The sequence below is a fragment of the Pelophylax lessonae genome (genome assembly GCF_965119305.1).
Source record: "Pelophylax lessonae genome assembly, chromosome: 2".
NCBI lineage: Eukaryota > Metazoa > Chordata > Amphibia > Anura > Ranidae > Pelophylax > Pelophylax lessonae.
In genome coordinates this window covers 329423436-329451331 of record NC_138769.1, presented here as the reverse complement: position 1 = coordinate 329451331, position 27896 = coordinate 329423436, and the positions used below count along the sequence as shown (strand labels likewise).

The 27896-nt window shown below is 41.2% G+C and overlaps 1 protein-coding gene across 1 annotated transcript in view; it reads left to right on the top strand.

The window, feature by feature from the left end:
• Positions 1 to 27896, top strand: part of CSF3R (colony stimulating factor 3 receptor) — a 55445-nt gene that overhangs the window by 4933 nt on the left and 22616 nt on the right. Inside the window, exons 4-9 of the mRNA XM_082245675.1 lie at positions 35 to 222; positions 4996 to 5144; positions 7915 to 8062; positions 13346 to 13428; positions 17579 to 17786; positions 19981 to 20160. Of these exons, the coding sequence (XP_082101801.1) occupies positions 35 to 222; positions 4996 to 5144; positions 7915 to 8062; positions 13346 to 13428; positions 17579 to 17786; positions 19981 to 20160 (956 nt within the window). The remainder of the gene's footprint in view (positions 1 to 34; positions 223 to 4995; positions 5145 to 7914; positions 8063 to 13345; positions 13429 to 17578; positions 17787 to 19980; positions 20161 to 27896) is intronic.

The window sequence follows — 27896 nt, the reverse complement described above, 5'->3', positions numbered from 1 at the left end:
TACAGTTACTAATATTTATCTGTGTTTTGCACAGGTCTGTGAAACAGTGTGAGATACCCACAAAGAGTGAATTTGACTGCACTCCCTTAATGAGACAGAATTTTTGCACCATTTCCCGTGGCAAATACCATTTTAGCTCGAGTCTTGGAGTATGGGTCACTGTAAAAAACGAGCTGGGCTCTGCTACCTCTGCTCCTGTTTGTTTCATTCCACGATTAGAAGGTATGTAGTATATGTGGACCTCTTTTGGGTGGGTGGACATGAGAAATGGCTCCCCCCCAAACAAGATATTGTGCTAAGCCTGTTGGTAAATAAGAGAACCAGAGCCTTTGCAAAGTAGAAGAGTGGGTTTGATAATAAAGTTGGCAGTGCCTCCTCCAAGGACAAAGCCTCTGTGAACAGAGGCAATTCCCTTCCCGGGAAATTAACCAGTAATCTAATCAAAGTAATTGGAAGCAAAGGAACAACTGCAACCAGCATATATCATTAACCAAAAGTATATAGATGTACACCAGTATATGTATAATTTGAGCTTTATATAATAAAAGATTATTAACAAAATACACATCCAATGTACAAACAGCAAAAGGGCCAACATGAATCCTGGTGGAATTGTGTACATATACCTGGGTCTATATGGTTGGTAAAAAAATACCTCCAGATGAATGTTGAAACAAAGTACAGTTGCAGGGACCCCTGATGAAGATCCCAATACAGTGCTGAAGACCTGAAGACAGAATGTGCAATGATGGGGAGTTCCTTCAACTTTTGTCCAACCAGCCTGGAATGCAGCTTCTCACCAGCAAAAACTGTGGTGGGATATTGGAACTCAGAGTCAGCCTATCTACATCTTAGGCCCTAGTAGCTTCCAAATAGCCACCTCTATTTACAAAGTGGCCATCAGTTGCTTAACTGTAACGCTCCTGCGTTTTTAGTTTAGGCTGGATTTGCAGCTGCAAAATCTCCACTCAGTAGTCATGTAGAGATGTGTTGAATACCAGATCCAACTCTCCAGGACTCATCACCGTGGGCCTGTCAGCTTCAACATACAGATATATACACACTCAATGAGATGTTCCTGGAGTGATAGGATGTATATGATAGTATGAAGGTGATGTGCTGAAGGGACAGGTGTGAACAGTGACAAGGATGGTAATCACTTGATAGGTTTGTATAGGAGAGTTCAAGATGGTATTTAGGAATGCAGATAGGTTAGTATCGAGTATGCTAATAGGTGGTGAGGACAGCAGATGACAAATACAGGAAGGAGTAACCCAGTGCAAGGATAGATAGTAGTAGACAGGAGAGCTAGCAATCTATGCAGTAGTGCAGATGATAGATGGTAGTAGGCTCAAGAGCTAGCAATCTATGTAACAGTGCAGATGATAGGATAGTATGGATAGGTAGTAACAGTCCTTAATGTGCATAGGTAGATAGTGCAATAAGGTTATGGAGGGTTCCCCTGCGGGGTACTTATCACTTGTAATGTTAGTAGTTTAGAGAGGTCCAGTAGATGAGGAATGATCCGGTAGCGAGATACAGGGATCAGTAGCGAGGTTCCGGTCTGCTCCAGGTAAAGGGAATAGCTGGAGGTTCCGATCGAGAGATGAAAGCATGTGGATATCAAGGCAGGAAAGCAGGGTGAGATAGCCAAAAGTAGAAGCAGTATTCCAAGAGTGATCGGGTAGCGAGATACAAGATCAGTGAGTAAAACAAGTCCAGGTAGCGAGATACATGAGCGAGTAACATCAGGTATGGCTGCTTCAGGCATGGCTTGATCGAACCAACCATGCGGTTGAACAAACAATGTGAGTGAGACCGCCGGCGGTTGAAATAGCCGCTCTGCGGCGCTCAGCAGTGACATCATCGTTCTTAAAGGTATATGCGTACCACCTGAAGAGAAAGGTGGGACGCATTACAGAGGAAAGTGGTGATTAAGGGTACCGGAGGTACCGGAATCTTACATTAACCTGGCTCTAGCCTATGCTGGTTATTGAGTTCTAAGCTAAAACTAGCTATAGCATTCCAGACAAGGAGGGATAGGGTTAACGAAAAAAACAGGAGCTGCATAAAAATCTCTACTGCAGTAAATACATTCACCTACTGATATACTGGAAGGTGACCACTACACACATACAGTAGCACAGGTTACTAAGGTCTGTCTGGCACTATGCATGTGAGATAATAACAATAGGACAGAGATATGTCTGTCACAAGGATTCAGATATACACTCAGCTGCATATAAACTATAAGAACATATGAATACCTGCCCTATAGTCTCTAATTCTGGTGTGAGTGAAATACAGCAGCAACAGCAGCTGCTGTGAGTGTAAGGTCATGTGACTAAGGTCTCTATCTACTTCCTGGAAACTCCTCTTTTAAAGATATTAAAGTCCTCCAGACTGGGGTTTTTGCCCCTGCTTGCAGTGAAGGGAAGTGATGTACATAAATAACTGTGTATGTGAATTCAGCCACGTACAAATACAGACAGTACAGGGAAATAGATTTCTACAAATACACATAATGGAAAGAGTGTGCAGAACTCTTAAGCAGATGGCTATGCAGCTGAAGCAAAGACAGCTCAAGCGTTTACTTCAGCATCCAATGCAACTGTCAAATTTCCAGTGCAGATCCAAAGAAGTGCATACATTTACTTTTCCTCCTAGCTTTATGTATGTTTTTCTTTGACCAAAATTGGAGCTGACCCATCACTGAGTGGATCACAACTGCCTTTTATGTCTAGGTGGATGAACACCTTCAGCCAAATGCTAGGACAGAAAAAACAATAAATCACTGTGCTTAATCAAAATCTAAAAAGTATATAACATATAGTATTTAGCATATATTAGCAGCCAGCACATAAAGTTGTTGAATCCCAACTAAACACTGAAACTAATAACAAGGTGTGCAGCGCTCAATATAAAACCAAACAAAAAGTTAGTCAAGCTATACACAATGACTATTTAAAAGTATACATATATGATCCCATAATGGAATAGACACCATCTAAAATACATTGTGAAATATATTAAAATAAAAAGTCCATAAAAAGCCCATAAGAAATGAAAGAAAGAAAGTCCTGTTCACAGTGTGCTGGTTAATCGGTGTCCTGCAGAGGTGTTCCCTTTGAGTGGTTAGTAGACCGTGGATAGCTGATACCTCCGGGGAGATGCACAAGATGCCGGTTCCCCTACCGGTTTCGTCAGAAGGTGAACACCTCTGCAGGACACCAATTATGCTGATGATGGTATTGTGACATGTGAGTGTACTATCTTTTATCTATTAAACTGAGTGTTTCTGCATACTTCACCATGAGGAGTTCTCTTTCTTTTTGTCAAACCCAAATGTTATCTGCCCTGGTGAGACCATCCATGAGGGTTTAAATTGATTCGATTTGGAAAGTATCCCTGGAGTGTGAGCGGGTCAGAGGATAGGAGACAACATTTATTCAGTTGATCGTTGTGCCCGGAGGTTGATTGGAGCTAGTGTGGATCTCTGTCATGGGGATCTACACATTCTGGTAAGCTGCCACACGATTGGGTGACTGGTGGAGGCTTTTCTGACATTCAGCCAGCACACTGTGAACAGGACTTTCTTTCTGAGGGGTTCATTTCTTATGGACTTTTTCTTTTAATATATTTCACAATATATTTTGGATGGTGTCTATTCCATTATGGGATCATATATGTATACTTTTTAATAGTCATTGCGTATAGCTTGACTAACTTTTTGTTTGGTTTTATATTGAGCGCTGCACACCTTGTTAAATGCTAGGACAAAATTTATTTATTTTCACAGAAAATAAAAAAAAATACAGTTCTACCTCAACTGCATAGATTTTCAAATATCTTTGTAGGTAATAACCTTTATATTGCCTGTGGTCATATCAGTCTAATCTGGGTGCTTGTTAACAATACATCTAATTATCTTTGGAAATCACATAATTCAATAAATATATTCACTTTTTTGCTATTGTACCTCTGTTACATTAGGATTAGAATAAAATCTTAGAGGTTAAGTGTTAGGTTAAAGTTTATGTATTGGGAGTTAAGATAAAGTTTAAGTGTTGTGGAGGAAGAGTTATGGTAATTTAGGGCTGAAGCCACACTTTAAGGCCCTGTTCACACCTATAAGATAAGGCACGTGCAATATCACAAAAAAATCACACTGTGGGCAAAAGACCACAGTTTTAAAAGTGCCTTTGTCAAAGTTTTGTCATTTTGGTGATCAGCATGATAGCCTTTTAAATAGGCATTTGAAGAATGAAAAGTCAGCACGGGCAGCCTTCATGTTTCTTTCAAATGCTCATCTTATATACTAGCCTAAAAGAATGAGGTCAGCTGACTACCTGAATATACTGAATGACAAGGTTATTCCATCAATTGATTTTTCTTCCGTGAGGGCACGGGCATATTCCAAGATGACAATGCCAGGAGGATTCATCGGGCTCAAATTGTGAAAAAGTGGTTCAGGGAGCATGAAACATCATTTTCACACATGGATTAGCCACCGCAGAGCCCAAAACTTAACCCCATTGAGAATCCTTGGGATGTGCTAAAGAAGGCTTTGCACAGTAGTCTGATTCTCCCATCATTTGGTGAAAAATTAACACAACACTGGACGGCAATAAATCTTGTGACATTGCAGAAGCTTATCGAAACAATGCCACAGCGAATGCATGTCGTAATCAAAGCTAAAGACAGTCCAACGAAATATTAGAGTGTGTGACCTTTTTTTTTTGGTGGTGACTTTTTTTTTTGGCCGGGCAGTGTATCTAGCTGTGAAAAATGAAAGCAATAAGTATCAGGTGTTGGATATAAACAATATATCCACTTTTCTTTTCTTTCAATTTTGTATGTGAAGTCCACAAAGCAGTTGGAAGGTATTTTTTAGAGGACTCTATAATGGAGATGCATAGATGTACGTAGTACTGCATCTGTATTATATAAACGACAATTAATGACATCTTCTGAATATGTGTATTTCTGTTTCAGTGAAGTCTGATCCCATTGTCTTTACCGAAGCAAAAGCCACTACTGGAGGCTGTATTAGGTTACAATGGACTTATGGTAAAGCTGGTTTTGTAAAAGAGTGGATATGTCAGCTGCGCTACAGAAGTGAATTTCAGACAGGATGGGCCAGGGTAAGTCAGAGAAGCTGTGGAGTATTCACCTTCAACTGCCATTACAATGTACTCAGTGTAGCACTACCCCCTAAAAGGCCCCTAGATTTTGGGTCCCCCTACTTCTGAAGAGCCAGGTGACATGCATTTTCCAACCTGCACTCACGATCAATAAACCAGTCCTTAGCTTGTTTTTATGTTTTGTTGAGGGAATGAACCTTCAATAGGGAAAAGAGATTATGGGATGCCCAAACTCAATTCAATAGATGAGAGGATAACATTTTCTATATATAGCTTGCAGGAAAAAAAAAATGAATCCCAGGCTGTACTCCCTCCAGAATAGTTTCAGTCCTTACAGGATTTGTGGCCAATATCACAACTGCTGGCTGGAGATCTATGTCCCCTCAGTGCAACTGGCAAAGGCCCAACTGTTTGTAGGCAAAATACAAACCCACCTGGCTTCCTTAAAAGTGTCCCAGAGCAAGGGTTTTAGGTAAGCTGGGACATTGTCTCTTTAAAGGATGGCTGAATACTGCATCCAGCTGCCTTCTCCCTTAGTTGGCTCCGGGGGTAATAGATAGAGGTACTCACATTTCACTGCTGTTGCTTTGGCTAAGACTGCTGTTGAAGCCTCTTGCTATACAGGTCTTCCCATGCCAGACAGGGTGTCTTATAGATAAGACTGAAGGAGAAGGTGAAGGTCCCTCTAATCAGCCTGCTCTCCTTCCTTCCTCAGCCTGGAGGCAGAGGCCCCCAGCCCTCACAATCCTCAGCTCAGCACTCCATCCTCCAACCAGCAACAAACACTGGCTAGGTTCTTCAATATTTAAGGGCTCTTACCCCACCTTCTGGGCCATCCTTGCCCAGGGATTGGCAGAAAACATTCAGGCTGCCAAATCCATACCTCCTCCCACTAAGTTCTGGAACTTTTCAGAAGCTTCCAGAAGTCAGGGGGAGGAACTAGAGGCTCAGCCTGCAAAGCCTGTCAGCTGACTTAAATCTGAACCCACAGCAATAACTCAGACTGACTTAAGCTACTGGGAGTCAATTACATTTTCCTACCAACCTTGTACACTAGAGGGTGCATATGAGGGGTAATATGAATGTTTACTCGGATTAGTTCTTGGCAGTGCATATTTACGTTCAGCAGTACTGATCCCACAACACAAGTACATATTTGCTGGAGCTAAAAGATAAGTATACTTTGTGCATACTTATCCTATTTTCAAAAGTGTGAATTACCTAATTACCTGCAGTTTCAATATCTAAAAACTGGAGGTAACTATTTTTGAATTTGGTGCTGTAGTAGGTGCACTTTAAGAACTAGCTCAATAAATTAGGTAAAGCTGCGGGCTGTAGGGCTTTTTAAATGTGATGCAGGGCCTTTTAAAGGGCCTTACCACCAGAAAAGTGTCGCTAATGCTTTATTGAATTTCCCTAACAGTGCTTTGATGAAGAAACATTCTTGTGATTCTCATATCTAGGCCACACTATAAAAGTGGCATAGTTACACTACAAGTCTTTATGGCAGATTCCTGCATCACATGCTGGCTCACTGGACTATGAAAGAACATCATCACACTACTGAGGTTTAGCAACCCCTTCTACTAACAAGGCCATAAAATGTATTAGAAACACTGCAATGCCGTTAACCCTGAGGGGCCTAAAGTGCATAACCTTCTATTTTCTTGATTTGTGCTATGCAGGAGAGTCTCAGAACAGGATATCAACAGGATTTTGTTTGCATCACATGCGTTTTACATTCCTATACAAGTCTATAACAATGCAAAACCCCCTTGAAGCAGGTCAAATGCAGGTTAACTTCAGGTCAAATTCACCCATTAATGATTTCTTAATTATATCATATGATTCATATGTATCTCAAACTGGTTTTAAACTGATGCAACATGGGACCAATACCTTTTGACACATGCCCTTAGGCTAGGCTAGGTTATGCTTGCAGTACTTTAAATAGGTTGATTTCTGTCTAATAAGCTCTAGACCAGGGGTGTCAAGCTCAATTTCATTGCGGGCCGCATCAGGTCGCCCTCAGAGAGCCGGTTCGATCTGTCGCCCACCACTATCAGAAGTCACGAGCCCCCACCCTCCCTTACCTCACAGCGCATCCCCTTTACCATGTGCTGCTGTTGGGAGGAAGCTTGAGGAAGAGCTGGGAAGCATCAACTGCAAGGTCTGGAGGAAGGCTGGAGTCAACTGCAGGAGTCTGCTGAATGCTGAGACCAATGGATGCGGAGAGAAGGGGGTGCTCCGACTGCACAGAGAGGTACAGGATCTGTAGGAGGAATTGTGTCCTCCTCTCTGCTGCCAACTGCTAAGTTGGGGGGGGGGGTCCTCTTTGCAGCTGCAGGGGAAAGCACAGGATCTGGCAGAGGAATTCTGTCCTCTCTCCTGCCTCTGCTGAGACAAGGTGGGGGCAAAGATAAGGGAGATGCAGCAGCTGCAGGAGAGGTGCAAGGGCCACATGAAATGGCCTGGGGAGCCGGATTCGGCCTTGTGTTAGACACCTGTGCTCTAGACTATAGTGTTTATTTTTTAAATTATAGTATGAATTTTTCTTAAAATGCCCTGATTGATAACTTTTGTTATTGGATGGTTTCTACAAAAAAAAGCTGCTCACATACTGTATAGTTTCATTTATTGTATCTGTATCGCAACTGCAATAATGTGAAACATATGTAGTCAACTGAGATAAATAAATATTTAGGTGACCATAGTTGAACATGTAGTTATCACTGCAGAATAGAAATATCTATGTAATTTTTTTTCTCAGCTTGTACAAGTTTCTTCAGATGAAACAAGCCAATGTGGACTGTTGGGTGCTACAAAGTATTACTTCCAGATTCGCTGCATTCGTAAAACTCTATCTGGTCAGTGGAGTGAATGGGGGCCATCAATCAGTCAGATCACATCTGAATCAGGTTAGTGAATTTCCCCACAGACTACTGGCACAGATATAAAAGGACATTTTTTATATACACCATGGTAATATGTGGCAAACCTTTAAAATTGATCAGCAGTAGATATTTTTGTATATATAATTGTATTTGTATATATATATATATATATATATATACACTGCACACATGAAAGAAGTTTGTTTGAAATCTTTGCAAATGTATTAAAAATAAAAAATCCCATGTACATAAGTACTCACAGCCTTTGCCATGACACTCAAAATTGAGCTCAGATGCATCCTGTTTCCACTGATCATCCTTAAAATGTTTCTACAACTTGATTGGAGTCCACCTGTAGTCAATTCAGTTGATTGGGCATGATTTGGAAAGGCACACACCTGTCTATATAAGGTCCCACAGTTAACAGTGCACGTCAGAGCACAAACAAAGCCATAAAGTCAAAGGAATAGTCTGTTATCCTGTCTGTAGACAGGATTGTATTGAGACTCAGATCTGGGGAAGGGTACAGAAAAATTTCTGCAGAATTGAAGGTCCCAATGAGCACAGTGGCCTGCATCATCTGTAAATAGAAGAAATTCAGAACCACCAGGGCTCTTCCTGAAGTGGACCGTCCAGCCAAACTGAGCAATCGGGAAGGGCCTTAGTCAGGGAGGTGACCAAGAACCCGATGGTCACTTTGACAGAACTCAAGTGTTTCTCTGTGGAGAGAGGAGAACCTTCCAGAAGAACAACCATCTCTACAGCACTCCACCAATCATGCCTGTATTGTAGGGTGGCCAGACGGAAGCCACTCCTCACTAAAAAACACATGACAGCCCGCCTGAAGTTTGTCAAAAGGCACCTGAAGGACTCTCAGACCATGAAAAACAAAATTCTCTGGCCTGATGAAACAAAGAGTGAGCCCTTTGGCCTGTATGGCAAGTGTCATGTCTGGAGGAAACCAGGTACCGCTTATTACCTGGCCAATACCATCCCTACAGTGAAGCAGTGGTGGTGGCAGTATCATGCTGTTGGGATGTTTTTCAGTGACAGGAACTAGAAGACTAGTCAGGATCAAGGGAAATATGAATGCAGCAATGTACAGAGAAAACCTGCTCCAGAGTGCTCTGGACCTCAGACTGGGGCAAAGGTTCATCTTCCAACAGGACAACGACCTTAAAGCACACAGCCAAGATAACAAAGGATTGGTAACAGAACAACTCTGTGAATGTCCTTGAGTGCCCCAGCCAGAGCCCAGACTTGAATCCGATTGAACATCTCTGTAGAGATCTGAAAATGGCTGTGCACTGACACTTCCCATCCAACCTGATGGAGCTTGAGAGGTCCTGCAAAGAAGAATGGGAGAAACTGCCCAAAAATAGGTGTGCCAAGCTTGTAGCATCATACTCAAAAAGACTTGAGGCTGTAATTAGTGCCAAAGGTGCTTCAACAAAGTATTGAGCAAAAGCTGTAAATACTTATGTACATGGGATTTTTTCCCTTTTTTATTTTTAATGAATTTGCAAAGATTTCCAACAAACTTCTTTCGTTATCATTATGGGGTATTGTTTGTCGAATTTTGGGGAAAATAATGAATTTAATCCATTTTGGAACAAGGCTGTAACATAACAAAATGTGAAAAAAAAGTCAAGCGCTGTGAATACTTTCCAGATGCAGTGTGTATATATATATATATATATATATATATATATACCGTGTTTCCCCGAAAGTAAGCCCTACCCCGAAAATAAGCCCTATCTCGATTATCGGGGCGGGCTGCAATATAAGCCCTACCCCGAAAATAAGACGTAGCAAATCTCCTTAAAAACACTTTTTAAATGTTGGCTAGTGTCTCAGTTTGCTGCTATATTTAAAACAAACAGGTTTACACCCACCGTTGCCCCGCCGGAGGTCCTCTTCTCTACTCCCTGCTGATGTCTGCTGCTGCTTCCTCTTCTGCGCATGTCAGCCGGGGATCGCGGCTATTCTCTTTCCTCCCCTCCTCCCTCCAGATGTCGCACTGACGTCAGTGGCAATCTCGGCTCTTCTTTTTCCTCCTCTCCTCCCTCTGACGTCTGCGCCCCCCTCCCTCTTTAGTGCACAGAGTAGGCTGACGTCACCACAGCCGAACCCCTACTCTCTAATCATCACCTCAGAGATCTCAGAGAAGAATAAAAGCTGTTAAACAAGGACTTTTACCAGTATACCAGTATAAAACTGCACTGAACCTCATACAGTACCAGAAACAATGATCTAAAAAACATACTGTAAATAAATAAGCCCAACCCTGAATATAAGCCCTAGTGTGTTTTTTGTGACTAAAATTAATATAAGACCCGGTCTTATTTTCAGGGAAACACGGTATATATATATATATATATATATATATATATATATATATACAGTATCGTATATATAATATAAATTGGCAGAGCACACTTAAAGTAGCAGTCCAGGCAAAACTTAACTTACGCTAAACCTGCTCTGTGCCACATTCTAACCCTAATCTATCTAACCCTGTAAAGCAAAAATCACTGTACTTACCTATTCTGCAGCCGATCCGGTCCTGTCCCAGCATCAGCTGTCAGCGGCGGCTTCTGTGTGGAGGTGTGTGCAAGAGAGGCATCCGGCCATGGAAGCCCCAATAGTAACTCTATGGGTGATGCCACTTCCCAGGCATTTTGCAGCCGTTGTCGCTCCTCTCCTGCACAGAGCTTCTTTTGCTGGAAACCGGACCAAGTCGGGTGCAGAAAAGGTAAGTACAGAGATTTTTCCTTTACAGGGTTAGATAGATTAAGTTTAGAATGTGGCAGAGAGCAGGTTTAGCCTTAGTTAAGTTTTGCCTGGACTTTTCCTATAAGGGAAAAAAGGTGTAAGGGATCTCGAAGGAGAATCAGAAGGAGCTTTATAGTGCAGGAAACATGAAACCATCTCTCCTTTCTTATGTTTGGTCATTTGTACAGATAAAAAGTAATTTCTGGTTCTTCTCTGTCATTGCTCACATTAGCTATTGCTTTATTACTAACCACAAAGACATAATGTTGAAGTCTGAGGAGGAAATTAAAACTTGCTTTATTACCATCTTAAAATAAAATTTTACCTTCTAATGTCAACAAACCATTACCTATAACTACCTCTACAGCTTAACATTCTATTTTTTTTTTTTATTTACAATTTTCTGTTTCAAACTAGAATGGCAAATTTTTTAATCAATAGACCTCCTAATATTCAGGATGTGATACAGAAAATAATAATATGTGAATACCTATGTGACCAATATTTCACATACATTCTAACTGATAACAATGTATTCTTATTTATTGCACCGTTTGCTGATAAGTAGGCTTCATATAATCCAACCTGGATCTAAACATTAAGGGAGAATAAATGCACTCATATATTTGGGGAGGAGAATTGTTGTTATTCTATGTTTTTAAATGATTTTATTCATTTTGGGTATTTGTTGTATTCTTGTATATGTGAACTCTTGCCAACCACATAACATATATGTACAGCATCAAGGCAGGTGGGCCTTACCGTGTCCATGACATCTGAGGTTTCTGTGCTGAGAATATGCTCACTGCTCCTGGGCTCTGTTTATGAACTGGTGAGACAGGCTCCTGATCATGTGACCACTGTGACAGTCGATCACATTGGTCAGTTGATCAGGAAGTCCATCCAGCCCACCTGCCTTGGGATCCAGTTAAATGGCTGTTACGAACCTCAGCGTAAAAAAGGAATGAAACCGCCGTTTAGTGGATGTACCACCTTTGCAGCATCTACAAATTACCCCTGTAGCACGCCAGCATACGAATAATCATCCAAAGAGAGCCCCAAACAATCGAACGGCTTTCTGTATAATAAATCCCCCTCCAAAAATGAGACAAAGCTCCGAGTTGAGGGTAAAAACAGGAACTGTTTATTACATTCCAAGACAGACAGTTACACACAGCTAAGGGGCACTCCCCTTAGCCTTGCAGGGGGGGGGGAATGAGACAAGGACCAACCAATGAGAACTGACCATTTGTACATTTGAAACAAACAGTCTTAATACACACCCCCTGCAGAGAGATGTCTCCAGCCCAGCTCAGGCTATTGTCTGAATCATGAATCCACACACTTAGACACAGGAAAAGGAGGGGGGGGGGGGGAATGGGCTGTAACATTACACTACATTAACTGAATGCCATGAGTCCTGCCATCTTCCTTTGTTCAGAGGATGAATAAAGAGGAAATAAAATGCAATAAAAGTGCAATGTCCCAAACTCATAGGAAAATGACACAAAGGGGTTTACAATCCAGGGACAGGGTGATCCGTCACACATAGTGACGGTTAGTACCGTCACAATGGCCTTGGTAGGTGGATAGGAAGGGGTTCATAAAGAAATAATGCTTGTGGATACTGACTAATTACAAGGTTTCTTTTCTGGTTCTTAATATAAAATTATTATTATACAGGATTTATATAGCGCCAACAGTTTGCGCAGAGCTTTACAATGTGAGGGAAGACAATACAGTTACAATACAACTGAAAACAGGAGGAACTAGAGGGCCCTGCTCGTTAGAGCTTACAATCTAGAAGGGAGGGTCAAGTGAAACAAAAGGCAATAACCGTGGGGGAACGGCTGATGGAGAAAAGTGTTAAGTGTGGGTAGGATAGGCTTCTCTGAAAAGGAGGGTTTTCAGAGATCGCCTAAAAGCTAATAGAGTAGGAGATAATCGGACAGATAAGGGTTAGGAGTTCCATAGGATTGGAGAGGCTCTGGAAAAGTCCTGGAGGCGGGCATGGGAGGAGGTAACGAGGGAGCTAGAGAGCAGGAGGTTTTGAGAGGAACAAAGAGAGCGATTAGGTTGGTATTTTGAGACTAGGCTAGTGATGTAGCTAGGGGCTAAGCTGTGGATTGCTTTGTAAGATGTTGTAAGTATTTTGAATTTAATTTGTTGGGTGAGCGTAAGCCAGTGGAGGGCTTGACAGAGAGGAGCAGCGGACAGTGAGCGATTGGTAAGATGGATGAGTCTGGCGGCAGCATTCATGATAGATTGAAGGAGGGATAGCCTATGTAGAGGTATGCTAACGAGAAGGGAATTGCAGTAGTCGTGGGCCGTGGTGCATTTAAACCCTGATCTAAGGTCAAACATTATATTATAAGCTGTGGTGCCCATAAACATTTATTGTAAAATTATACACAGAGAACAGAAATGTGAACATCTAAATGAACTTTCAGGCATGTTTTTAGTGTGGATCTGATTTTTCATATAGAATCTAGAAAATGTGTTTCATTAAACAAATGAATCTTTTTGTTTTAGTACCTACTGGTACACTCGAGACTTGGTGGAAGATACTGGAGACTGCAGAGGACAGTTCAATGAAGATTCAACTATTTTGGAAGGTACTGTCCCAAGACCAGTGCATATACTGTATAATCATTCTTAAATATTGGTGTCCTTTGTGGATTTCTTCTAGATCTGTAAGGTAATCCAGCACCAAACTATTTGTTTCCTGCACTTTACCTCTGTGCAGGAACTTCCTGTAAAAAAGACCAGTCACTAATGAATTATCTCCTTGTGTAGGGTGACTAGTCTTATATCCAACCCTCCTTCCTGCTGTTTACTGCAGGCAGCCTGAAGTGAGTAATTCCACCCACAACTCAGCTTTCTGCACATGATTTGTGCAGCAGAGTGATGATGTTACTGCTATTCACCCACAAAGGGGTCTATGTATAAAAACAATTGTTCGACGAATGTCACAAGAGTTGGCCATATTTTGCCTAATAGGTTGATTTTCTATGATTGTTATCTCCATCTGGTGACCATGCAATATTTGAGTATTTGAGCAGTATTTCAGAAATGTATGTATATTGTGGCCACTAGGTGGAACTGATGATCATGGGAAATCAACATATTAGGCAAAATACAGCCGGAATTTGTAAGAGCTTAGCAAATGCTTGTGACTTTCTTCCTAAAAATTGTTTGATACATAGATTTCAAAGTGTGTTTGTATATAATTTGTGGCTATTGAACAATATATTTTTAAATTAATCTTTTTGTGCATGGGGGTTCCGCTTAAAAGGTAACGGATATCTGAGATATGACTTAGACCAGGGCAGTTGTCAAAATAAGGGCATAGCTGTTTATGCTGGAGTTCTTTGGATATAACCCCTGGCAGTATGGTGGTGTGACTTTTTGGCAGCGGTCAGGTTTTAGGAATGGAGAGGGTAGCGTGTGAGAGGCTTAACTGTAATGTTGTTCCATTGGCATTTTTGTGTATATGTACAGCTTTCACAGCTGTTATTGGGCAGATGCATGAGTTTCATATTGGTAGAGTCATTTTGGAACATAAATATTAGGCCACATGTGACACAAGGCTGTTAAGGGTATGAAGAATACATACCGGTAATGCCTTTTACACTAAAAATACAAAGGTAATTATGTTTTCTCTAATTTGTAGCCAATAGAGGTTCTGTGAATAGTACTAGTACAGCAATAATGGGGTTGATTTACTAAAGAAATAGGGCATGCTTGCAAAGTGAATTTTCAGTTATCTTATTGAATACGTTGAAACAAGGTAAAAATCTAGTTTGCAAAAAATACTCGATTATGTACACAGAAATGAAAAAAAATTGCATGCTTGCATATGATTGGAATATAGAAGTCAGAATACTTTTACCTCAATCATAGGTGTTTTTTTCTCTTTCTAAAGTGAATTTTCACTTAGTTTTTTATTTTTTATCTTTTCAAAAACAAACTATTTACTGAGAAATATTTTTATGTCAGTTATTATTACAAAATAGTATAACTTTAAGAGCTGAATACAATGTTATATACAATGTTACAATAAACATAGATAAAACCAGAGATAATTTTTATTTGATTTTATATGTGATTTTATATATGTAGCAGAATTTCCAGGCATTGGGGCATTGGGCCTGACGTGGGTCTGCCATGGTCACCGGTAACATTAACAGTCCATTTAAGCTGAATGCCCAAGTGTGAGATATGAGACAATGAACAGTCCGGCATCTTTGTTTTGGTTTGTTTTGTTTATTTTATATGGGGATGGGAGAAGGGAATGAGTGGGATACTCCTCTGGCTCAACTTGACGCCGGCTGAATGGCGACCAACGCTTGCTGGCGCTTGAAATCACTGACTTGCTCGTACTGTACTGAAGACTGACTTCTGACACACTGGTTAGCTCAAAAGTCCTTGACACTGCTCCATCCAGTCCTTCCTGACTGAGGTAGCCTTTAGTAACACTGCTGCTGCAACTCTCAACACTGTACACTTCCACTGTACACTGAATACTTCGGGGCCCAACCACTGGCACCCCCTTTACTTTTCAGGGTCAACACTGGCACCCCCTTTTTCTCCTCCTGCACCAACTAGCTATCTCCCAGATCTCTCTGACCTTCTCCGGAGTGGTTCCCTCTCACAAGGCAGACCCCCAGGGGCAGTTTGCAGTACCCACGACTGGGATTGCTTTCCTGAAACTCAATCCCTCTCAGCTCCGCTGGTCCTTAGCACACTGGATCCTCTCTGCAGCTCAGCTCAGCCCTCTGTCACCTCAGGCAAGCAGCCCGGGACACCCTATTCCTCTTGACAGGAGGAGAGACAGCCATACTCTCCCTCCTGGGACTCTGCTTCCCACCAAAGACCCTGTGTTATGTGCTCCCCTCAAAATTATACCCCCTCCCAGAATGCTGTGCGGCATAATCTGCCCTTCTGGGATAGATACAAGCCTGGGTGAGCCATTGGTCGAGAGCCCTCATTGAGAACAGTGGGGAGACTCCCCAGTCTCAACAGCCACACCTGGGAATCATGACAACCTAGCTGAAAATCATGCTGATTAGCAGTCAAGGCCTACTACACTTTACCTAGCACCTACAATGGGGTGGGCAACTACATGGCAGATGAGGTTTAATGTTGAAAAATGTAAAGTAATGCACTTGGGTGCCAGAAACCAGAAAGCAAGCTACTCACTAGGGGGGGAACCTCTGGGTAAGTCTAGGATGGAAAAGGACCTGGGGGTACTGGTAGACAACAGGCTTGGCAGTGGCATGCAATGCCAAGCCGCAGCAAGCAAAGCCAACAGAATACTGGGATGCATAAAAAAGGGGATTCACTCCAGAAATAAAGAGATTATTCTCCCTCTCTACAAGACTCTGGTCCGGCCACATCTGGAGTATGCCGTCCAGTTCTGGGCACCGGTCCTCAGGAAGGATGTGCTGGAACTGGAGAGAGTCCAGAGAAGGGCAACAAAAATAATTAGGGGAATGGAGGACATCAGCTATGAGGAAAGACTACAAGTACTGAACTTATTCTCTCTGGAGAATAGACGATTGAGGGGGGATATGATATCAATGTACAAATACTGTACTGGTGACCCTAGCAAAAGGAACAAACTTTTCAGAGAAAGGGAATACAATAAGACACGTGGCCACTCACTAAAACTAGAGGAAAGGCGGTTTAACCTTAAAATACGTAGGGGGTTCTTCACTGTAAGAGCAGTAAAGATGTGGAATTCTCTTCTCGTATCAGCAGGGAGCATCGATAGTTTCAAAAAAATATTAGATGGGCACCTTAAAGACCACAACATACAGGGGTATACAATGTACGGTTAACAGCAAACACACACACATCATAGGTTGAACTGGATGGACGGATGTCTTTTTTCAGCCTCACTAACTATGTAACTATGTAACCTACCTTATAGGGTGCTACATATATATACAATATCTCACAAAAGTGAGTACACCACTCACATTTTTGTAAATATTTTATTATATCTTTTCCTGTGACAACACTGAAGAAATGACACTTTGCTACAATGTAAAGTAGTGAGTGTACAGCTTGTATAACAGTGTAAATTTTCTGCCCCCTCAAAATAACTCAATACACAGCCAATAATGTCTAAACCACTAGCAATAAAAGTGAGTTAATCATCATCATGCGCAAGCAAAAATCTTTTTTTTTTTTTTCTTGCATATGATTGGATAGTCTTTGCAAAGGTGATTTTCACCTCATTCACTCGGATATGTGAAAATATTTTTGCAAAGTGAAAATTCATTTTGAAAGTGAACATTCTCTACTTATTTAGTAAATCAGTCATAGTTTTCGTTCAAAACACTTTTTGTCTCAAATTGGCTTTGCATCCTGTTATTCTTCAATTGTAACCCTTATCCTTTAAAAATATCACAAATAGAAAATGTTACTGCATCAGGGTCACTATTGAATTGAATACAATGTGCTTAAAAGTTTTTGCTCATACAGTTTACTCATTAGCCAGCCACTGCTAATCACTGCTGCTCAGAATGGATAAGGCTTTAGTTATTAATGTGTGTCAAGTAAGTACTGAACAAATGAAGCACACAACTACCAATCAAATGCAAATGTTTAACATTTTAGCAGGCTGATCTGAAGAATCGAATCAGTGGCACACATTGATAAATGACGCAATTTATGTATATAAATATAAATGACGCAAAAATGACAAATTTTAGTAAAATGGAACTGAGCCTAACCAGTTCTTTTCATTTCACATAGCCACTGAAAAAAGAGGAGGCCAATGCTAAACATCTCTGGTATATTGTGAAGGAACCTACTGATCTTCAGAAAGAAACTCCATTATGTAATACAACGAATCTCAGCTGTACATTTTCTCTCCCTCCTGGAAAAAAGAGAGCATTTATTTGGGCTCAAAATACAATTGGAGCTTCTCCAGAAAAAGAGATATTTTTCTGTGCAACGAATGGTAAGAAAAGGTTACACACATCTTAACAGCAGTTAAACAGACCATATTTTTCTTGAAAGATAGCTTGCTTTGGGGAAAAGCAAAGAAAAAACAGCTTTACCTGTGCCATCTGCAGTTTGTATGCATACAAAAATAATGCTTATACACTTATGTTAGTGAACTTATAGCCCAAAATACTCTTGCGCTACAATACAAAAAAATTCCACCAATGTGCAATTGTATATTATCAGCAACTCACTAGCACTGACATATGTTCCCACATCAGACCTGAAATTTTACCTAAAAAGTGCTGCCTTGCAGTAAACATACTGTATATCATTACAAATAACTATTAGAAAAGACCAAAAATATATAACCACTACCAATTAAAGATTTCATATAACATTTCCCAATATTCACCTCTTTATGTCTAAATAAAAACACAAATAATGTTTAAAAACAGCATGTAGAAATAATTTTATTCAGTTCAAAATCTTTATTCAGTTGTACCAGTATATCCCAGTTCAATAAAGCCGTCTAACTCCAGTGGTTGTAAAAAAAAAAAGTGCCCGGTGCTGTAAACAAGAATGCCATCCAAATGCTTCACACTTTGTACTCTTTTTATGCACTCATCTCTGTTTTTCATTCATAAATATTTTATAGGTCAAACGTACACCTTCCCCATTAGGGTGTCAAATCCACGCTTTTTACTCCTTTAGGACACCTCTTCATCTCCAATATTCACTTTTCACCTTTCCACACCTCTTTCCCTTTAATTTGGTATTGGCTCCAACCTTCAAAGAATGAATAATCTGAAGAAGTCACGTGTGTAATGGCGTAACACGTAAGGGCAGAGCCAGTGACATCATCATGCTATTCCTGGAAGTGAGCAGGCACCAGGCTGAGCAGTGCTGCTCATGATCAACAAAGACCTTAAGGAGATATACGTATTGTTTTACTTGCAGGGCACAGGATCTAGTGCATGTTATCAAGTGAGTGTATGGTATTGCTTTAATAAATTTAAAGGATTACATGGAAAGCACTATGATTCATATGTATTTATTTTGAGCAGTGTCTGGTGAAGCAAGTATGAAAGGAAGGTTGGAGCCATTACCCACTTAAAGGGAAAGAAGTGTTGAAAGGCGAAAAGTGAATATTAGAGGTGCAGAGGTGTAACAAAGGAGTAAAGACCATGGATTTGACCCTTTAGAGGGGAACACTCAGGGGCGTAACTACAGGGGTTGCAGGGGTTGCAATGGCAACCGGGCCCATGCTCCAGGGGGCCTGTGCGGCTCCCCTGTACACCTGGATAGGAGGGGCAGCGGGGGCAGCATGTAGATAACTCATTGTCCTATTTCCTCCTGTATCTGCAGGAGGAAAATGGAGGAGATTGGTTCCTCTGTATGCTGCCCCCGCCACTCCTCCTATCCAGTTCACTTGTGTTCTGCTGTCTCTGGGCCCCTGTGTGCTCCCCTGGTCGTCGTCGTCCCCCCTCCCACTGTGCTCCCTCCCCTCTCCTGCCAGCTGCTGCAGGGGATGTGTCACAATTGAGAACAAGGAGGGGATCGGTAAATATGTAATTTACCAGCTCTTTCCTTTTCTGAATGGACAGAGTCATAGTCAGTGACATTGTAAAAAAATTAAATAAAATGATAAAAAATAATACAATTAAAATACCAAAAAATAACAACTACTGACACCAGTGGGTGAACTTCCAGGATCGCAAAGGTCACACTTGCGACCGAGGCCCCAAGATGGCAGGAAGGGGGCCCACTGCAGAACTTTTGAAAGGGTCCCGCTGCGGGATCGTAATAAAGGGCCCCACAACGAGAGTAAATGGCCGCAGGATCAGTGGGAAGAGCCCCAGGCTCGAAGGGAAGGGCCCCGGCCAGGGGTCCGGGTGGCCCTTTATGGTTTCTTGCACTGGGGCCGTGAAGGTTCTAGTTACGCCTCTGGGAACACTAATATTTGATCTAGACCTAGATGCTAATAATTGACCTAGAAATTGTTTATGAGTCAAAAACCGAGGTGAGCGCTTACAAAAATAGCACAAAGGGTGAAGCATGGATGGCATTCTTGTTATATTCTGACATCTAAACTGGTCTCATCAGATGCCAATTACATTACTTCATGAGCTTGCAAAGATGAACTGGCACATTAGTACATAGTCAGGCTTTACTGTTTTGTTCTATAAGACCTCACTTTTTCACTACAGGAGATCCAGTGCGTAGAATGTATGTGTTGCCTAATGATGATTACAGTCTACGAGTGGAGTGGGAAGCACAAGTTTCAGCTAATGCCTATGTGTTGGAGTGGTGTAAAAGTGCTGAGTTGCCCAGCTGTGAAATTAATTGGAAAACTGAGTTTAAAGGAAGCACTCACTCAATTCTGCATGGTAAGCACACACTGAGCATTAACATACAGTACATTGATTAAGTGTATTTTAAATGAAACTATCCTTGTCATTTGGCACACTAAAGCTTACAATGCATTCACATGGACACACATAAGAAATAATAATGTATTTTTATATATTACCAAATAATGTGCAATGATGTCACTTTGTTTAGTTAAAGTAGTACTAAAGACAAAATAAAAAATGACATATAGAATGCGGTCTGTCACCAGTATTACCATTGTTTTTCTGAGTCTGGCCCATGAATTTAGGATTTTTTTACCTGTTAATCCTACTGTTACTTTAACTTTAACTAACCAAGCTGTGCAGCAAAAGTAGCACTTAGAGGATTGAGACGGGTCGGTTAAAGTGATTGTAAATTCTTTTTTTTTAATAACAAAAATGTTATATTTACCTGTTATGTGTAATGGAATTGCATAGAGTGGGCCCAACCTCCTCTTCTTGAGTTTCCCTCTGGCACTCCTGGCTCCTCCTCCCTTCTGAATGTTTCCATAGCAAGCCGCTTGCTATGAGGGCACTCATGCGGGCTGCATCCTGATCCACACAGCCTGCGTCCAAAGACAGAGATAGCACAGCTCAGCCCTGCCCCCCTCCCCACTCATCTGTCACAGGATATGACTGACAGTAGTGGGAGCCAATGGCTCCTGCTACTCCAGCAAAGCTTGTGAGAGTGGGAAGATAAGACAGAGCAGCTAAAGATGGGCACAGCAATGGATTAAGTGAGGTGAGTGAGGTAAGTGTAAGGGGGGCGATACTGGGTGCATTAGGGTAAAAAATGTTTAAGCTTTAGAACCCCTTTATTACTGACAGGGGTGCTTAAAATGATCAGCTATTATTAATTTAGCTAACCAAAAAAAGAACCGTTTGGTTTTTCACTTAAAGTGATTGTGAAGTCTCTCTTTTTTTTTTTTTTTTAAATAACAAACATGTTATACTTACCAGCTCTGTGCAGTTGGTTTTGCACACAGTGGCCCGGATCCTCCTCTTCTCAGGTCCCTATTCGGTGCTCCTGGCCCCTCCATCCTGCAGCTTTCTATGGGGGCACCCGAGCCTAATCACAGCTCCCTGTGTCCGTTCAGACACAGAGCCACGACCCGACCCCACCCCTCTCTCTCCTGATTGGCTGAATGACTTTAATTGACAATCAGGAGCCAATCATGCCAGGCTGCTGTCTCAGCTAATGAGGAGGGGAGTCCCGGGCAGCTGAGAAACTCCTGCCACATGGCTGGATAAAGATGGGCTCAGGTAAGTATTAGAGGGGCTGCTGCACACAGAAGTTTTTTTATCTTAATGCATAAAACCTTCTTCCTTTACAATCCCTTTAAAGTAGAACTATAGGAAAAACTTTTTTTCTTTTTGGAAGGATCAAGGAGGGGTGGGGGTTATAACTCCTGTCAGATTTGTTTCACCATCTGTGTCGCATTGCCTATACTTCCTGTTCCATAGCCAAACAGGAAGTGAGAGGAAATCCCTGTAAATCAAGGGAATTTCTTGGGAACCCCCAGGTGACCAGAACTAGTGGAAGATTCAAGTATTAGGGGGGCTGCTGCACACGGAAGGTTTTTTTATCCGCAACGCATAGAATGCATTAAAATAAAAAACCTTCTCCCTTTACAACTCCTTTAAATAGTGTTAGGAGGAGTTAGGCTTTGATTTGTTAGCCACTTATGCCCATCTAAATCTATCAGTCCATCTAACACTACCTTCTCTGTTGCTGTCCAAGGATGACTCAATTGATAAAGGAGAAACTTGAACACAAGCCATAAAAAATGTGATTTTCTTTCCTGCAACCACAGGTAAAAGGAAAGAAAATCGCTCAAATTCCCCTATCAACACAAATAGTGTTGATAGGGGAATCTCTCATGCAGCACTATTGTGTTCTACCGGCAGGGAGTCTTCAATATCAGCGAAACTAACATACATTGTTACATACTTTACAATTGGTGTTAACTCATTAACATTGTGCCCACTTATCAGTTTTGTTGTTGTTTTTGTGAGACATACATTACAATTGGTGTTAACCCTTTATCCTTGCATCCACTTTTCAGTTTTATTGTAGTCTTCAGTATCAGACCAACTCGATATTGTTCTGGGCGTGAGAGGGGAAGTAAAAAAAAGTAAAAAGGAATATGCTCATTTTACCACAACAGAGTTAAAACAGAGTGAGGATGATTTACTAAAACTGGAGAGTGCAAGATCTTGTGCATCTCTGCATAGAAACCAATCAGCTTGAAGATTTTTTTTTAATGTCAAAGCTTAAAGTGGTTGTAAAGTCAGAAGGTTTTTTATCTTAATGCATTCTATGCATTCAACCCCCCCCCCCCCCCCAATGCTTACCTGAGCCCCATATCTATCTAGCAATGTGCACGAGTATTTCAGCCGGCCGGGACTCTCCCTCCTGATGGGCACCATTGACCCCCGTTGCTGTCAATCAAACTCAGTTAGCCAATCAAGATAGAGGGGGTGGGGCTAAACCACAGCTCTGCGTCTGAATGGATACATGGAGCTGCAGCTCAGGCTGGGTGCCCCCATAGCAAGCTGCTTGTTGTGGGGGCACTCAACAGGAGGGAGGGGCCAGGAGCTCAAGTCAGAGGAGGATCGGGGCTGCTCTGTGCAAAACAACTTCACAGAGCAGGTAAGTATAGCATGTTAAATATTTTAATAGAAAATAAAATGAGACTTCACAATCCCTTTTTTTTATCAGGTATAAGTTTTTTGAAGAAAGTCAACAAATCACAGAAAACATAAAAATAACATTCCAGAGAGTCCATGCACATTATACCATATCAACTAAAATTAACCACAAAGTCATATCTGATTACATTTAGCAATACAGAATAGCTATATGCATTTACCTCACATGCACCACGCCAAGAAAAGAACATTATCTTACAGAGCAAATCCATGTCAACTGCTCTTCCATCACCCTATCCAGTAGTTCCTCATGGTCTATTGGCACATCCCAGTAATAATATATATAGAAAAATTATTAAAGTTTTTAAAACAAAAAAAAAAACATGTTATACTGCTCTGTGCGGTGGTATTGCACAGAGTAGCCCTGATCCTCCCCCTCTCAGGTCTCCAATTGGCACTCTTGGCCCCTCCCTTCTTCCCTGTGCTCCCAGAGCAAGCAGCTTGCAATGGGGGCACCCAAGCACGCTTGCTCATGAGCAGCGGCTCTGCGTGTCCATTCACACACAGAGCCGCGGCTCAGCCCTGCCCTTCTATCTTCTTATTGGCTCACTGGCTGTGATTGACACATTGGCTCCTGCTGCTGTCTCAGCCAATGAGGAGGGATAGTTCCCAGAGAACCAAGGTTATTGTGCACTTCACTGGATCCCAATAGAGCTCAGGTAAGTTTTACCGGGGCTGGGGGGGCTTCTGCGCATAGAAGGTTTTTTACCTTCATGCATAGAAGACATGAAGGTAAAAAACCTTGAGCCTTTAGAACCACTTTAAATATAGCCCTCAGGAGATTATAACACCAAATACACAGACATATATAAAAGTACAAATGTTTATTATACCAATTAACAGGTAACTTTTAAAAACACCCAATGCACATAAAAACAAAGAAAGTTGCAATTATAGTGCCATGTTCTGTCTACACGTTTTGCTGGGACCGCCTCATCAGGACGTAGTCGCCAATCTTCATAATTATTATAGTACAAGTTTAACCACATAACGATCGCCCACCGCAGATATACTGCGGCAGGCAGCCGCTGCTGGGCAAAGTGACATAGGGGTACGTCACTCGCTCGGCCGCCTGTAGGGGCCGAGCGTGTGCCACCGGAGGCGCGCTTCTGCCTCCGCTCGTTCACAAGCATCCCCGCGCGAGTGACCGGCAGCTCCGATGTCCGTCGGTCACTCATGATCTCCCGCAGGAGAGGGAGAAAGGCAGACGGCTGATGTAAACACAGCCGTCTGTCATTCTCCCTGATGTAAGTGCAGAGACTATACGATCCTGCTATGTAGGATCGTATGTCTCTGTGGTTACATCACAAGCCACGCCCCCCACAGTTAGAATCACGCCCCTAGGGACACACTTAACCCCTTGATCACCAATAAAGTTAACCCCTTCCCTGTCAGTGTCATTTTGACAGTAACAGTGCATATTTATAGCACTGATTACTGTAGTAATGTCACTGGTACCCCCAAGAGTGTCAAAAATGTCAGTCAGGGGTCCGATCTGTCCGCTGCAATGTTGCAGTCCCACAAAAAAAAAAACGCAGATCGCCACCATTACTATTAAAAAAAAAAAAAACAATAAAATGACATAAATCTTTCCCGTAGTTAGTAAACGCAATAACTTTTGCGCAAACCAATCAAAATAGGCTTATTGCAATTTTTTTTACCAAATATATGTAGCAGAAAACAAATTAGCCTAAAATGTTAAAAAATTTAGATTTTTACATTTTTTTTGAGAATTTCATATAAAAAAAATGTGAAAAATATTGTTATTTTTTCAAAATTGTTGCTATTTTTTTGTTTATAGCGCAAAAAATAAAAATCGCACAGGTGATCAAATACCACCAAAAGAAAGCTCTATTTGTGGGAATAAAAGGATGTCAATTTTGTTTGGGTACAGTGTCGTATGACTACGCAATTGTCCGTTAAAGTCACGCAGTGCCGAATTGCAAAATAGGGCCTGGTCTTTGAGCAGCCAAATCTTCCGGGGCTCAAGTGGTTAAAAGTAAAATAAATTATTATAGAAATTTTAATAAACACAAAGTAAAAAGAATGTATCACAACATAAAAATTGGCATAACAAATATTTGTACTTTTATAAATGCCTGTGTATTTAATGTTATGGTCTCCTAAGGGCTATATTTAAAGTCACATTTTTTTTTTTTTTGGGTTACTTAATATGGAATGATACACCTAATTAAGCTTATGGAAGTCCTAAATTCCTCCCTTGATTCTATGATATAAAATGTTGGTTTGTGAAACCTTGTCACTGGGAATATAGATAAACAATATTTACATTAATTAATAAAACGGAACCTTAATTAAAAAATAAAACTTTGTGGACAGGCAGGACATTTTTTTTTTAAGTTTTTTATTATTAGGCAATAAGAGTTACAAACAGTGTCAAAAGCATTTTACAAAAGAAACATTGGTAGTGAATATACATAAGACAGGCCCTAAGACCAATGTCACATATACATAAAATAAACATCACGTGTATCTTTCCCACCAAAAATAAAATACTAGACACCTTATCCCCCAGAGTCTGATATATGCATTTTTCCCCTTTTTATCCCAACCCCAAAAAGCAAAGGCAACAGGCCTCAACTTACAGATTTAGAAAAGAGAACAAAACAACCTTAAGACAGATGTACACGGGGCAGTTAAACACATTACCTGTAGTTCCAGCAAGTGTGTGGTACCATACCCCCAGCAAGAACCCTTCAAATATTACCAGTAGGTCTCAACCCTGTGAATATAATTCTAACATCTACCTCTCCCTCTAGCGTGTCAGTAGAGTCCACCCAGTGAAACCAGACCTTCCAAAAACTTTTTGAGAGATCCTAATGCCTCATATGTAATTTGATAGAGTGGAATGTCAGCATTAACTAATTTGATCCCCAACGTCAGCTTCTCAGTATATATTCACCTTCTATGAGCTTGTGGACACCAAAGAAATGGAGTCTGAGAAACAGTTTCCTAGCCACATCCATCTCCTCATCTTCAATAATTCCCAAAAGACACAGCAAGGGGGAACATATATTAGGAATTCTAAATATATCAGCTATAAACTCCGTCACCATAGACCATAAAGGCCTTACTCTGGAACACTCCCATGCCATATGAAGAAAAGTTCCCTTAGCCATTTGACATTTATGACAAGTTGTATAGTCTTTCTTATGTATACAGAATAGGCATACAGGTGTATAGTACATCTGATGTAAGAACCATAACCTAATCATCCTATCTGTCGAGGAGATGACAGTGGTGATGTAAGTATAATAATAATAGTAATAACCTCCTGCCACAACTCCTCCCATAACTCTGGTGAAAGAGCCAGCCATCAGGCCCTAGCTCTTTTTGTCAGTTTGGGATCCCCGGATCCCAAGGCCATTTAATACCTGGAGATCCTCTTGGCAGGGTAAAATAGTTTCCAAGGAAATATTTATAAGCTGTACAATTCCACCTGCAAACTGCGCGAGCGTGGCATTTAAAGTGCCAAGTCCTAGGTACCCGAACTGCCTAGGTTGCTACTCAAAAGTACATAGTTTACCCTGTTGAAATGTTTTATATATATACTTGATTCAATAACGGGCCCATAAGAAGCCATCCTCAAGTTTAAAAAATTCTCCTAGAGAACCGCTGAACAATAAAGGATTATTATGGGACATTGATAAGGGAGTATCACCTATGTTTTGGGAGCATATGTTGAAAACCTTCCCAGGGAGGGCCATCACATTTACCCAGAACCCCACCCCTATAGATCATATTAAGGAAAGCCTCGAGGGACCTGGCCACCGCCACCTCCAACACAATGGTCATATTTGGGATCTGGGAAAAAACCTACAATGAAGGAAAGTCCATTTTGAATAAATTTATTCACCCCAGGGAGTTGTAAAGCCTGCCATTTATGCATTTTTTTCTCAAAATGCCCCAATTATCAGTGAAGAGTTAATATCCAGAAATTTAGAGATAGGGAGCTAAATCCTACCTACCTCCGACATAAAGACCCCCCTAAAAGTTGCCTTAAAGGCCTCCCACTGAAGCAGATGAGACCCACTAGCCCCATTATCCACCCAGAAATGATGAATGGCATGCATTTAATCTGAACATATTTCTTCTGCAACCAATTAGCCTCCATACACCAGTGACGGACACCCTGCCGCACACCCAGGCTGAGAGTAAGGGAGATAGGAGAATGGTCAGAAAGCGCTCTGGGTAAATATTCAACCGAATCCACCAGGCTCAACCCATCACCCTTAGCAAGAATGGTGTCTATTCTGGATAATGACTTATTCGTCTCAGAGTAACAAGAATATTTTTCGAAAGATCTGGATGCTTATAAAGCCAAACATTACGAAATCCATAAGTAGACAACCATCCCACCAAGGGGACCAGAGAGCCCAAACTGTCCATGGAGGAATCCGCCACCGCATTAAAGTCACCCATGATAAAGTTTCTCCCTTCCGCAATCTCAAGAGTTTTTTTTGAGCATATCATCCAGATGCAAGAGCGAGAAGGGAGGAGGCACATATACATTAACCAATGTTAGGAACTTGTTCAACACTTTTATAACCAGAATTACATACCGCCAATATAAATCAATTTTAACCACATGTATAAATATGGATAATGCCTTCATCACCAAATCTAGACTCCCCTCTAGCATAGGAGGAAAAAGTGGAGTAGTAGGCCTGACAATATGAGTCCTTTTCAAAGAAAGAATCCTGGAGCACAGTAAATGAGTCCCCTGCAAGATAATTAGGTGTGGCTTATACTTTGTAAGGAAATTATAGATCAATGAGCGTTTAAATTTCAAATTAAGACCCGTACACTAACTGCAGATTCACTGATATCTCTGTTAGTGAAAGAACATGAAATAAAGGATCTGCAGACTACCACCACCATCTTAGGCAACTAATAAGAGCTCCAGGATTGTATATGAAGTATGGGTCCCCATAAACATCAAGGAGTATGTAGTAATGCATAGAAAAAGATGTAAGTATAGCACACACACTGCAAACACC